The 14,490-nt window shown below is 41.7% G+C and overlaps 1 protein-coding gene across 1 annotated transcript; it reads left to right on the top strand.

The window, feature by feature from the left end:
* On the top strand, nucleotides 1,884-10,381 carry LOC8081072 (phytochrome B). Its single transcript, XM_002467928.2, has 4 exons — nucleotides 1,884-4,449; nucleotides 5,142-5,949; nucleotides 7,628-7,921; nucleotides 9,300-10,381. The coding sequence occupies exons 1-4, from the start codon at nucleotides 2,238-2,240 to the stop codon at nucleotides 9,520-9,522; spliced, it is 3,537 nt and encodes a 1,178-aa protein (XP_002467973.1). The 5' UTR covers nucleotides 1,884-2,237; the 3' UTR covers nucleotides 9,523-10,381.

Here is a 14,490-nt window from a genome sequence, read left to right as displayed (position 1 = left end):
ATTACAGTGTCTATTTCTCAAAAAATTTTGGAACTAAACAAAGCCAAAAATAGTAAAAGAAAGTGTATGACGCTTAGGCAGATGCTAATAAAGTGTGGTATTGTATAGAGCATGTTTAGATACACATAGCTAGTTATCAATTATGACTACAAATTAGTTCAAATTAATTGTGGTTGGCTAGCTAATTGGCTGACCCCTAGCTAGTTAAAGACTTTGTTTGATGCACTAGAACTAATCTTAACTAATTTTAGCTAGTTCTGATTAACCTTTTGTATCCAAACAGATCTTACCTCTGTATCCAAATGGATTTACAACAGTCAACCAAACAAGTCCACAAAAGTTTCTCGTGCCACACCCTCATGCCTATTTAGCCGGTGTTAGAAAGCACTAGAAAACTACGCTTTAATCATATGAGGGTATATGTTTTAAGGGTGCAATTTACTTTCCAACTACTTCCTCCAATCCTAAGTCATTTTGTTATAAATAAGTTTTTTTCTAAAAAATCTCTAATGAGCAATATATGTATAGAGATATATAAATATAAAGTGTTATACATTATAAGAGCAGTTCTCATGGTCTTGTTTAGTTCCAAGGTGTAACGTTTTGAGATATGATATCAGACATCACTTAGAGGTGTCGCATGAGGTATTCACATACTAATAGAAAATAAATTACAGAATCCGTCGGTAAATCGCGAGATAAATCTGTTAAGTCTAATTAATCAATCATTAGCACATATCCCATTGAATGCTTGGACATGCATGAAGTATTAAATATAGACTAAATATAATTAATTGTACAGATTGCGACTACTTTGCGAGATGAATCTTTTAAGTCTAATTAGTCCATGATTTGACAGCAAAGTGCTACAATAACACGTGTGCTAATGATGGATTAATTTGACTTATGTCTTGTTTAGTTGCTCCCAAAAACCAAAAAACTTTTCAAGATTTTCCGTCACATTAAATCTTGCGACATATGCATGAAGCACTAAATATAGATAAAAAACAATTACATAGTTTGTCTGTAATTTTGTGAGACGAATCTTTTGAGCATAATTAGTCCATAATTGAACAATAATTGTCACATACAAACGAAAGTGCTACGGTATCACGGAAAGTTTTCATGAGAAAACTAAACAAGGCCTTAATAAATTTATCTCACGGTTTACCGACAGATTCTATGATTTATTTTTATTAATATCTGAATACTCTATGTGACACCTCCATATAATATCCAATGTGATATCTTAAAATTTTACACATTGAAACTAAACAGAGCCCAAAGTATATACTAGTTCAGATATCGGTTGTCAAAATTAAACTTATAGCAAATGTACATGGATCTATACATATATAATGTCTTGCTTGTTTGACTGATAAGTTACGATAGAAAGTACTGTTGTCTGATTCATTATGAGAGAAAAATACTGCTAAATGCTTGACAGATTCAGCTGATAAGCTAAAGCGAGACTGCAGAAGGGAGGGATACCCACAAGACTGGTCATCTGATCATGTAAGGTCTTGTTTAGTTTGCTCCAAAATCCTAATTTTTTTAAGATTATTCATCACATCAATTTTTTTGGATCTATGTATGGAATATTAAATATAGACGAAAATTAAAACTAATTATATAATTTACTCATGATTTGTGAGACAAATCTTTCGAACCTATTTAGTCTATGATTGAATAATATTTGTTAAATATAAATGAAAGTGCTATGGTCGTAAAAGCTAAATTTTTTTACAAACTAAACAAGGCCTTAAAAAAAGGAAAAAAACAAAAAGAAGAAGGAAGAAAGACGGTTTTCAGTGCGCTTAACAAAAAGCTGCAAAGGTGAAAGTATCCGCATCCACATCAGCTTTCAGCTGGGGAGTTCGTCGTCGTCCCCAGCGCGAGCGCAATCCATTCCAAACCTGAACCCCTGCGGCCCAGCCTCGATCCCCCACAGCCCCAGTCAGTACTACTACCATCCCTATCCCAGCCATGCCATCGTCATCGGCGCATCGCCCTGCGCGCAATATCCTTGGCTCCACGCCCCTGCAACCCACTTCTTATTTTATTATCCTCGTGATGATGATGAGTCAATAAGCGCAGTGAGGAGCGGTGAAGCAAAGCGAAGCTAACCCCCCAGTGGAGGGGGCGAGCGAGTCGACGAGCCGACGGACGAGCGCAAGACCGGCCGGGGCCGGGGCCGCCTAATCCAGAGAGAGCCCCAGGACTTCTTTTCCGCCGCCATGGCGTCGGGCAGCCGCGCCACGCCCACGCGCTCCCCCTCCTCCGCGCGACCCGAGGCGCCGCGTCACGCGCACCACCACCACCACCACCACTCGCAGTCGTCGGGCGGGAGCACGTCCCGCGCGGGCGGGGGAGGTGGAGGAGGAGGAGGTGGCGGGGGCACCGCGGCCACGGCTACGGCCACGGCCACGGAGTCGGTCTCCAAGGCCGTGGCGCAGTACACCCTAGACGCGCGGCTCCACGCGGTGTTCGAGCAATCGGGCGCGTCGGGCCGCAGCTTCGACTACTCCCAGTCGCTGCGCGCGCCGCCCACGCCGTCCTCCGAGCAGCAGATCGCCGCCTACCTCTCCCGCATCCAGCGCGGCGGCCACATCCAGCCCTTCGGCTGCACGCTCGCCGTCGCCGACGACTCCTCCTTCCGCCTCCTCGCCTTCTCCGAGAACGCCGCCGACCTGCTCGACCTGTCGCCGCACCACTCCGTTCCCTCGCTCGATTCCGCGGCGCCGCCCCCCGTTTCCCTGGGTGCCGACGCGCGCCTCCTCTTCTCCCCCTCGTCCGCGGTCCTCCTGGAGCGCGCCTTCGCCGCGCGCGAGATCTCGCTGCTCAACCCGCTATGGATCCACTCCAGGGTCTCTTCCAAGCCGTTCTACGCCATCCTCCACCGCATCGACGTCGGCGTCGTCATCGACCTCGAGCCCGCCCGCACCGAGGACCCCGCTCTCTCCATCGCCGGCGCAGTCCAGTCCCAGAAACTCGCGGTCCGTGCCATCTCCCGCCTCCAGGCGCTACCTGGCGGGGACATCAAGCTCCTCTGCGACACAGTCGTGGAGCATGTTCGCGAGCTCACGGGTTACGACCGTGTCATGGTGTACAGGTTCCATGAAGACGAGCATGGGGAAGTTGTCGCCGAGAGCCGGCGCGATAACCTTGAGCCTTACCTCGGATTGCATTATCCCGCCACAGATATCCCCCAGGCATCGCGCTTCCTGTTCCGGCAGAACCGCGTGCGGATGATTGCTGATTGCCATGCCACCCCGGTGAGAGTCATACAAGATCCTGGGATGTCGCAGCCACTGTGTTTGGTAGGCTCCACGCTTCGTGCTCCACACGGGTGCCATGCGCAGTACATGGCGAACATGGGGTCAATTGCATCACTTGTTATGGCAGTCATCATTAGCAGTGGTGGTGATGACGAGCAAACAGGTCGGGGAGGCATCTCCTCGGCAATGAAGTTGTGGGGGTTAGTGGTGTGTCACCATACGTCACCACGGTGTATCCCTTTTCCATTGAGGTATGCTTGCGAGTTTCTCATGCAGGCATTTGGGCTGCAGCTCAACATGGAATTGCAGCTTGCGCATCAGCTGTCAGAGAAGCACATTTTGCGAACTCAGACGCTATTGTGTGACATGCTATTGCGAGATTCACCAACTGGCATCGTCACGCAGAGCCCCAGCATCATGGACCTTGTGAAGTGTGATGGGGCTGCACTGTATTATCATGGGAAGTACTATCCATTGGGTGTCACTCCCACTGAGTCTCAGATTAAGGATATCATTGAGTGGTTGACGGTGTGTCATGGGGACTCAACAGGGCTCAGCACAGACAGCCTTGCTGATGCAGGCTACCTTGGTGCTGCTGCATTAGGGGATGCTGTGTGTGGAATGGCGGTGGCTTATATTACACCGAGTGATTACTTGTTTTGGTTTCGGTCACACACAGCTAAAGAGATCAAATGGGGTGGCGCAAAGCATCACCCTGAGGATAAGGATGATGGTCAGAGGATGCACCCACGGTCATCATTCAAGGCATTTCTTGAAGTGGTTAAAAGCAGAAGCCTACCATGGGAGAATGCAGAAATGGACGCGATACATTCCTTGCAACTCATATTGCGTGACTCCTTCAGAGATGCTGCAGAGGGCACTAGCAACTCAAAAGCCATTGTCAATGGACAAGTTCAGCTTGGGGAGCTAGAATTGCGGGGGATAAATGAGCTTAGCTCTGTAGCAAGAGAGATGGTTCGGTTGATAGAGACAGCAACAGTACCCATATTTGCAGTAGATACTGATGGATGTATAAATGGTTGGAATGCGAAAATTGCTGAGTTGACAGGCCTTTCAGTTGAGGAGGCAATGGGCAAATCTCTGGTAAACGATCTTATCTTCAAGGAATCTGAGGAGATAGTCGAAAAGCTACTCTCACGAGCTTTAAGAGGTATTCCATTTTTGTTTCTTACATGGATGCTATTACTTTTTATATTATGTTATATGAGAATTGCGGAGTGCTGTTGAGGAAAAGATTATCTGTTCTTGGTTGTATCTCTTAAGGTATATATAAAAGAAAGGTATATGCCATAACAGAAGTGTATGGACATGATGTATACATGTTTATTAGACCAAATATTGAAACGTGTGGTATATATACTCTTGGAAAATGGATATTTGAAGGAGCTAAGCCTAGCTCAATTGGTCGATGGTGTGGATGTACGCCCAAACCCAGTCCCCCGGTTCAAGTTTGTTGAGGCGAATTTTTGCATGTTTCTTCTTAATTAAAAAGCTCCCCTATGTTGGTCAAGGTTTTTTAATAGATATACTCAGTTTCTTAGATGCACAAATATATAGAAAATGGGGACCAACTAGAGACTACCATCAAATTTACTCAACCATTTCCACAGTATTTTTAGAATCCGGTGCTTATAACTAGCAGATAGGAATGCTCATATCTGAAAAGTAAGCATATGAAACTTATACCAAAGGTTGTGTTAGCTAGTCACAGGAGTACATTGTTTCTCGCCCAGGCTGTTTGAACTATTTTAATCTACTTCCCAATGCATGTAGCTAAGCTATGTTAGCTTTGATGGATGTGCGATTGGAGAGTGCTAATTTGTGAAGTTGCTTCCCATACAGGTGAGGAAGACAAAAATGTGGAGATAAAGTTGAAGACATTTGGGTCAGAGCAATCTAACGGAGCAATATTTGTTATTGTCAATGCTTGTTCCAGTAGAGATTACACACAAAATATTGTTGGTGTCTGTTTTGTTGGACAAGATGTCACAGGACAAAAGGTGGTCATGGATAAATTTATCAACATACAAGGGGACTATAAAGCTATTGTACACAATCCTAATCCTCTGATACCCCCAATTTTTGCATCAGATGAGAACACTTCTTGTTCAGAATGGAACACAGCCATGGAAAAACTTACAGGATGGTCGAGAGGTGAAGTTGTTGGTAAATTTCTTATTGGAGAGGTGTTTGGAAGTTTTTGTCGACTCAAGGGCCCAGATGCATTGACAAAGTTCATGGTTGTCATTCACAATGCTATAGGAGGGCAGGATTATGAGAAGTTCCCTTTTTCATTTTTCGACAAGAATGGAAAGTATGTGCAGGCCTTATTGACCGCCAACACAAGGAGCAAAATGGATGGTAAATCCATTGGCGCCTTTTGTTTTTTGCAGATTGCAAGCGCTGAAATACAGCAAGCCTTTGAGATTCAGAGACAACAAGAAAAGAAGTGTTATGCAAGGATGAAAGAATTGGCCTATATTTGCCAGGAGATAAAGAATCCTCTTAGTGGCATCCGATTTACCAACTCTCTGTTGCAAATGACTGATTTAAATGATGATCAGAGGCAGTTCCTTGAAACTTGCTCTGCTTGTGAGAAACAGATGTCCAAGATTGTTAAGGACGCCACTCTCCAAAGTATTGAGGACGGGTCAGTACTAAGTTTACCCCTTCTGCTCACCCATTCTCTAATATTTGCATTGAATATTTACATTTGATCATTCATATTCGTTTAACTTGAGCCTGGAGTAGCCTTGATCTAAATTTTAATTGGCGCTAATCTTGACTGGTAGAGGTACAAAATCGGAGTAGGAATTAGAGAAGTTCATCAGTCATTAGACTATCACAGTTTGTTCTACTGTCTTTGCAGTTCTTTAATATTTTCCCTTGCACCTAAGTTATTGCCAACATTAGACGTAGATCCTTGTTTTTTGTACCACCCTTTAAGACACCTTTGTTGAAGGGCGGGCCTGGTGCAGGCGGTAGAGTACTACCGACTGTGACCAGATCACCAGAAGGTCCTGGGTTCGAGCCGCAGCCTCCTTGCATTTGCACATTGCAAGGGTAAGGCTTGCCGCTGATACCCTTCCCCAGACCCCGCACAGTGCGGGATGCTCTCAGCACTGGGTACGCCCTTCCTTTAAGACACCTTTGTTATTATCCCTTATGGCACTTCTGTGGACTGCTTCTCTCTCAGCCAATATCTGAAACTGTGTAAGATCAGCAACATTTGCCAACATATATTGTTGCAAATGTGAAGGCAGTCCAGATTGCTGTACTTCAAAAGATGCATTGGTGTTTTAGAAGCTTCAGCATATCCTACTGTAGTACTGTGCTTAAAAATACTCCTATGCGTTTGGAACCTCTTTTTATTTGAAACAAAGTACCATACCATCATACTGTACAGTAACTGGCATGCGTCTGGCTGATTATGTACATTGTTATGGTTGTAATTATCTAATGGTTGACGATATGGCTACTAAACCAGAACCAAGCCAGATTTGATGGTTTTCACAGTTTCCAGTGGAACTTGGTGAATCTGGTGTCTTTTTCTCCATTTTTTTCAAGGATAGCATGAATACTACACAAGTACATACAATAACTACTGTATATACTGAATATGTCAAATTATGTTAAAAAAGTCAACTTCTGTAAAAACAAAAAAAGTGCATAGTGGGGGTTTTCTGCTTACCAATGTTAGCATACTTATTACTACCAGGATTGTGAAACTTTGTGCTTCAAATGCTATATCATGGATTTTTGTTAGAATTAAAGGAATAGCCTTGTGAACTGATAACCTTACCACATTTTAGAGGGGTGTCACCAAAGTTCAAGCAGCTTTGTCTAACATGCCTCTGCCTGTAGTTTTGTTTGAGGAGCTTCATAAATTATTTGGAGATGCTGTATTTCATTTGCTTGCACGGAAACTCAAATCCCTTCTGGTTGATTTTTATACACTTGGTCAGGTCCATCTGTCTTGCTATTGGTAATGAATTCCCAGAAAGTGACTTAAGGCATGTTCAAGATATTAGTTGCTTCTCATTTGGCAAAGTCTAAACACAAACTTACCAAGATATCACTTGGAATAGCTACTTACACAATCCTATATTATTACTGTCACATTATTTGCTTGACCTCATTATCTAAAGAAGGTATTTGCTTGACCTAATTTTCATTTAGGTTCATTGGTCCAGTGTTTAGACTGTAGACAGTAGTGTTTTCTCACTTCTTTGTAACCTAAGACATAAGTTTGAATGCTGCTGTTATTTGCCTTATTTCCACGATTGATTAACTGAAAATTTGTTGAATTGTTTCTCTTTATGTAACAGCTCTTTGGTACTTGAGAAAAGTGAGTTTTCTTTTGGAGACGTTATGAATGCTGTTGTCAGCCAAGCAATGTTATTGTTGAGGGAGAGGGATTTACAACTTATTCGGGATATCCCTGATGAAATCAAGGATGCATCAGCATATGGTGATCAATTTAGAATTCAACAAGTTTTGGCTGACTTCTTGCTAAGCATGGTGCGATCTGCTCCGTCCGAGAATGGCTGGGTAGAAATACAAGTCAGACCAAATGTAAAACAGAATTCTGACGGAACAGATACAGAGCTTTTCATCTTCAGGTTAGCTGCTTGCTCTTTGATTATAATTCGTCACAAAATGTTTTTTTTTGTTTCTTCAAGGAATATTTGTTGATGAATTTTGGTTGAAGACAAGTAACATGAATTACTTCAACCTTTGGCTGGTTGGCCGCATATGTGGTGTGATACCTTTCAAATATACAACAACAAAGCCTTTTAGTCCCAAGCAAGTTGGGGTAGGCTAATACCTTTCAAATATACATCCGTGAGAATTTCGAGAGAATTATCCTGTTTGCGTCATGCTATATTTTTCGTTTTCTTCTGTCGACTTAATTTCTTTAACTTAGGCCTTGTTTAGTTACACCCAAAAACCAAAAACTTTTCAAGATTCCCCATCACATCGAATCTTGTGGCACATGCATGGAGCATTAAACATAGATAAAAATAATAACTAATTACATAATTTGCTTGTAATTTGCGAGACAAATCTTTTGAGCCTAGTTAATCCATAATTGGACATTAATTACCAAATACAAACAAAATGCTACAGTACCCCAAAAATTTCACCCCAACAACTAAACAAGGCCTTAGTGTACTGTTTGGCTGTGGGATTTGATGGTAACATAAACAGTATCAGAAGGCAACAGTAATGGAAAATAGAGAAACGAATACTGACATTATTTGGTTGAGCTCACACATTGGATTTATACTGCAGCTTATACAAAGTCGTTACAGCTCCTGATTGAACTGGGTTCAAGTGTGTAACCTACCTCCGTCCCACTAATATATATTTTAAATTGCTCTCATATGATGTACCAACTAATAGATATCACCTTTTTTTTTTGTTACAGAACGATATTTAGATTAGCATAGGCAAATACAAATCTGGATCTATTTGATTAGTACTTTAGGATGTCTGTTACATACCAAAACTGCTGCCTGCCATAGAGCATTGGTGAGAGAAACTGAGAATTGACGACCTTACCTATTGAAGTTCAAAACTGTCCTGTAATGGTGCCATGGACTGTAAATCTGTAATCATCTGGATCTTTTAGATGAATTTTACTATTTTAGTGTGCTGGCCTAACTTGAGCAAAAGTGATTTTCTTTTCTGCAACTCATATTATTTCAACAACCTACATTTTTTTTAAAAAAAAGAGAGAGGAAAAGACCTCTGCTTTTAAGAAAGCAACATCATTCAGTACAATACTGGGAACAACCAGTTTAACAAGAAAAGTTCAAAAGTCGACGTTAAAGCCTATTACAGACAACAACCTACATTTGTTGCATTGTGCATTAGGTGATTCTGGAGAATCAGCTTCCAAATGCTAACAACGGAAAACTCAATGCCTCTATTGGGACTTGAGAGTACCAATAAATGGAACTAAGTGATTTCCTTTTGATTTTTGTATGTCCGTAGGTTTGCCTGCCCTGGTGAGGGCCTTCCCGCTGACATTGTCCAGGATATGTTCAGCAATTCCCAGTGGTCAACCCAAGAAGGCGTAGGACTAAGCACATGCAGGAAGATCCTCAAATTGATGGGCGGTGAGGTCCAATACATCAGGGAGTCAGAGCGGAGTTTCTTCCTCATCGTCCTCGAGCTGCCCCAGCCTCGTCCAGCAGCTGATAGAGAAATCAGTTGATATATGTTAAGATCTGCACTGACCCCACCTAACTTCTCGGTCGATTAGGTAACTTAGGTCCCTGATAAGAGGGTGCCTAATTTACAAGAAGCCTGGAAACAAATCAAAGCTGCCATGGCAATTCAGTGATTGAATGTTGTTGAGGATGTTTTCGGTGCGCCGCTTAAGTTTGAGTATCCATGCTGTGGTTTCAAGATCAGAATCCATGGCGGGTGGTTATGTACAAATGCGGCAAATGTGGTTCTTAGTGTAGGTTCATGACCAGTTCCACGTAGTACATATAGCTTATATGTATATATAAATCTGTTCTGTACTATGCATAAGGAGTTGTTTCAGCTCCCACGGTTGTATTTTGCAGGCCTTTCTAGGTCTACTGCACCCTAATCTAGATTTGGTTCCTCGCTTGAAAATCGCCATCTTAGAGCAAGTATTATAGCAAGCTGTAAGCTAGCTAAATGCTAAGGTGGAGAAGAAAGAGTAAAAGCGGGTTGTAAGCTTAGAGCAAGTATTATGGTGGGCTGTAAGCTGGCTAAATGCTGAGGTGGAGGAGAGAAGTGATGAGAGAGTGTAGAAGGACTGTAAACTTCTTACAGTCAGCTTAGGCACAAGAACCAAGAAACTTTGTGAGAGAGATAAGTGGGCCATGTATTAATAGTGAAGAGCTAATTATTGTATGGTGGGCTGGGAGAAAGCTGAAGTGGGCTATATTATTAAACTTGCTCTTATAGCCGGTTTAGACACAAAAATCAAGAAAGTCTGTGAGACAGATATATGAGTCATGTATTAATAGTGATGAGTTAACCATTATATGAGTGGGCTGTAAAAAGACTATAAAGAAATCTTACTCTGTATTATAATACTTTACATCCTGTCGATCCTTGTGTGTGGGCATGGGAACTACCCGGTGGCGAATTTTCTCACGTCCCGTGATCCTTGTGGATCGCCGGCCGGCATGGGAACTACTGGTACGATCATCCCCGTCTTCCTCACGTCCTGGTCCTCATCACCGGTGGCTATGGGGTGTGACAGTTGGTGGAGGCGTTGGCGATGCTCGACCCCCGGGCGGCTTCCGGTCGAGGCACCCCTGATTGCTGGTGGCGGCGACCACAAGTACCTGCTTGTGACACTGACATACTTCCTCAGATTCCCTTCCGGCGTGATTGAAGCAGTGAGCACCTGCGCTATGTTTTGCCCCTAGGGTGTTTGTGGGAATGCCACAACAATGGAGTTGGCATCCAGTGTTGGCTGTATTGTCTCATCTAGAAGTGGTTTGGGATGAGGAAAAGCAACATTTAGATGGGGAGATGGTGGTTGAGTGCTCTGATCCCGTAGTGTCACCAGGTGAACTGGTGTTGGGCAAGGGCGGCATTGATTTGTCGATATAGAGGCATACGATTGTCTTCTCAGAAAGTGATGTGGGATGGGGAATTTCATCAAGTGGCTGACCATCATGGTTTATTGAAGCAGCTAGATCAAGGTAGCGACTATTTGGTTGGTGAGGAGAAGAACCCAATTGTTGAACTTGCCAACGATGACTGTCTTACTCATGCTAGTAATCCTTCATTTACCCTGCAACCTGACATGGATGATGTGAACCAGGTGTTGGATGGAATGCGTCTTGAGGATTCTGCTGCAGCCATGACGAAGCATGTCAAGTTTGTGGATCCAGTGACATTCAGGGAGCACAAGAGATGTTCGATGAAATGCCAGGTGGTGTGGTGTGTAAACGGAACTCTAGTTAACTTTGCATTCAGGTTACATTAGCACGGAAACTAGAGTTACATTAGCACGGACATGTTATGTAACCTGAATGCAACTCGTAGTTTCCTGTTGTGTGTGTAAACGGAACTTAACTCCTATAGCCTGTTTATCCTCCCTTAGCTCTAAATTATAAGTCGCTTTGATTTTTTTTTACAACCATTTTACTATATATCTAGATATAATACCCTATATGTCTATAAATACATAGAAAAAAAATCTACGTATAAAAAAGTCAAAGCGACTTATAATTTGGAACAGATTAAATACCCACTTATTATACTTGCTCTAATTCAAGATTTGCTATTTAGTGACGCTTATATATCTGTAGATCTCTATTTGTTTGGCTGATAAGTTATAACTGAAAGTACTGTTGGCTTGAATGGCCGGCAGATTTGACAGATAGACTCAAGTGAACAGTGGCCCATTACCGAGGCATATATGTATGTGTATGGCACTAACATATACTCCACACTGTACTCGAGTATACAATACTTGATGACTTACAAATTATGTGACAGGTATGAACACTACACTCGCAGGCTCCAGCCTAAGGCCCTGTTTACACAGTTTGGTTGAAAAGCACGAGACGAATCTTTTAAGCCTAGTTACTCTATGATTAGCCTTAAGTGCTACAGTAACCCACATGTGCTAATGACAGATTAATTATGCTTAATAGATTTGTCTTGCAGTTTCCTGACGAGCTATGTAATTTATTTTTTTATTAGTTTCTAAAAACTCCTCTCGATATCCTTCCGACACATCCGATGTGACACCTGGAAAATTTTTGTCAGCAATCTAAACAGGGCCTAAACCACAACACGCGCGGACAGGTACACCATCCACAATTCCACATGCCGGCTCTACTGCCTGGAGTCAGGTGCTATACCGACGCATCCCTACTGTCTGATCAGCGTTCGATGCCGCCGAGACCTACGCTGCCCTTGGAGTAGTTAACATGCAGGTACAGCCGGCGCAAACAATCAAAGGCGATCATGTCCGGTGTCATTATGGCTGAGGCTGCAGCTCAAGCACTTGCAGCAACTGTCACGATCTGCTCAATTTCACCAACACAGCCTTGTTGTCGCAAGTCGCAAGTCTGCAACCAGTTGGTCCATTTTCTAAAAGGCCATGTTTAGTCGGCGATTTTTTTAGTTTTGGTTATCATAGTACTTTTATTTGTATTTAATAATTATTATCAATCATAAATTAATTATATTTAAAAGATTCATTTTACAGATTACATACAGCGTAATTAATTATTTTTTTATCTATATTTAATGGTCTATGTATATACCATAAAATTTGATGTGACAAAAAAATTTAAATTTCTTTTAGAACCAAGCTAAATGCTGCTGATCAAGGCCTTGTTTAGTTTCGAAAATTTTTGGAAAATAGACACTGTAGCATTTTCGTTTGTATTTGATAAATATTATCCAATCATGGACTAACTAGGCTCAAAAGATTCGTCTCGTCAATTTCGACCAAACTATGCAATTAGTTTTTATTTTCGTCTATATTTAATACTCCATGCATGCGTCTAAAGATTCGATATGACGGGGAATATGAAAAATTTTGCAAAATTTTCTGGCAAGTAAACAAGGCCCAAGACCATCCTGCCGACAGACAATGATCTACAAGAGTCTCAGCACCAAATTTGTAAAATTTTTTGGGAGCTAAACAAGGTCTAGAAAGGCTACCTCTGTTACAGAGCCTACTACTGCATCCTTTGACTTTGAGCATGTGTGCTCCTATAGTCACCATAGTCATAAGTGTCTTCTGTCACGTCTTGTTTAGTTCGTGAAATTTTTTGGCTTTGACTACGGTAATACGTTCGTTTGTATTTGATAGTTAGGCCTTGTTTAGTTCATTATTCAAAAAATTTTCATGATCCATCACATCGAATCTTTGGATATATGTATGGAACATTAAATATGGATGAAAATAAAAACTAAGGGCACTCAGGCCAGCTCAATGTATAGTTTCATGACACAGTTACCAAGACTATAAACTAGGTAACCGAGCCATAGGAGTTTCATGGAGATGAAACTCCTCTCTCATCTGACGAAACTCCTTCATTTAATGCCCCTGCCAAGTCAGCAATTTTGCTTATGTGGCACCTTATTTAATGTGCATGACACTCTCATGAAACATGCATTGAGACTAGCCTCATAATGCAGACTCTATCATAGAGTAAGTTATTTATTACCTCGAACAATGTGGACTTAGAGTCTAAATAAGACTTTCTTCAATAAATATATTGCCACATCAGCAAAATACCATAAATAATATGTAATTAATTGTCTTGGACTCTGTGATAGAGTATTGCATTGCAAGTGCTCTAATTGCATAGTTTGGTTGTAAATCGCGAGACGAATCTTTTAAGCCTAATTAGTCCAGGATTAGCCATAACTGCTACAGTAACCCACATGTGCTAATGATGGATTAATTAGGCTTAATAAATTCGTCTCAGTTTCTAGACAAGCTACGTAATTTGTTTTTTATTAGTCTACGTTTAGTACTTCAAATATATGCTGACATATTCGATGTGACATCCAAAAACTTTTCGTCTTGGAACTGAATAAGGCTTTATTATCTAATTATGGACCAACTAGACTCAAAAGATTCGTCTTGCAGCAGACAAACTGTGTAATTAATTTTTGTTTTTGTCTATATTAATACTCCAATGCATGCCTCTAAATATTTAATGTGATGGAGAATTTTGAAAATTTTTAGAAACTAAGGTTGCTTGCACTTCTTGCTGCTGAAATAAAATCGTTAATTGTCAAAAAAAAAAAACTATACAAGGGTATGCGCTATGCGGCAGCTGCATGTGAGATTAAATGCTGCTTCTGCGTCTATAGGGCACACCGGTGCACCTTTTTAAATTTCTGTGTGGAGCTCATGCCTTGCTGCTTCCATGCATTATTCGGTAGTTGGTGCATGATGCAGGGGCGCCTTTCGACTTGGAGCTGGTCGTGGTCTTGGTTTTAGCATATAGCACTATTAGGGCATGTACAACCTACAGACAGCAAGCTGTCTACATGATGATGTCACACTCTATAGAGACAGCTAAATATACAACACATGCAATGAGTTATTTGTTTGACTGTCTGTTAATTCTTTAATGCTTGTATGTAGCAATGATCGAACGTGGATATATTCATGTATACCACTATGTTGCTTGTTAATAAATAAATACCAAACATA

This window comes from Sorghum bicolor, chromosome 1 (assembly GCF_000003195.3).
Source record: "Sorghum bicolor cultivar BTx623 chromosome 1, Sorghum_bicolor_NCBIv3, whole genome shotgun sequence".
Classification (NCBI taxonomy): Eukaryota; Viridiplantae; Streptophyta; class Magnoliopsida; order Poales; family Poaceae; genus Sorghum; species Sorghum bicolor.
The sequence above is the reverse complement of the archived record's forward strand: the minus strand, read 5'-3'. Positions and strand labels throughout refer to the sequence as shown.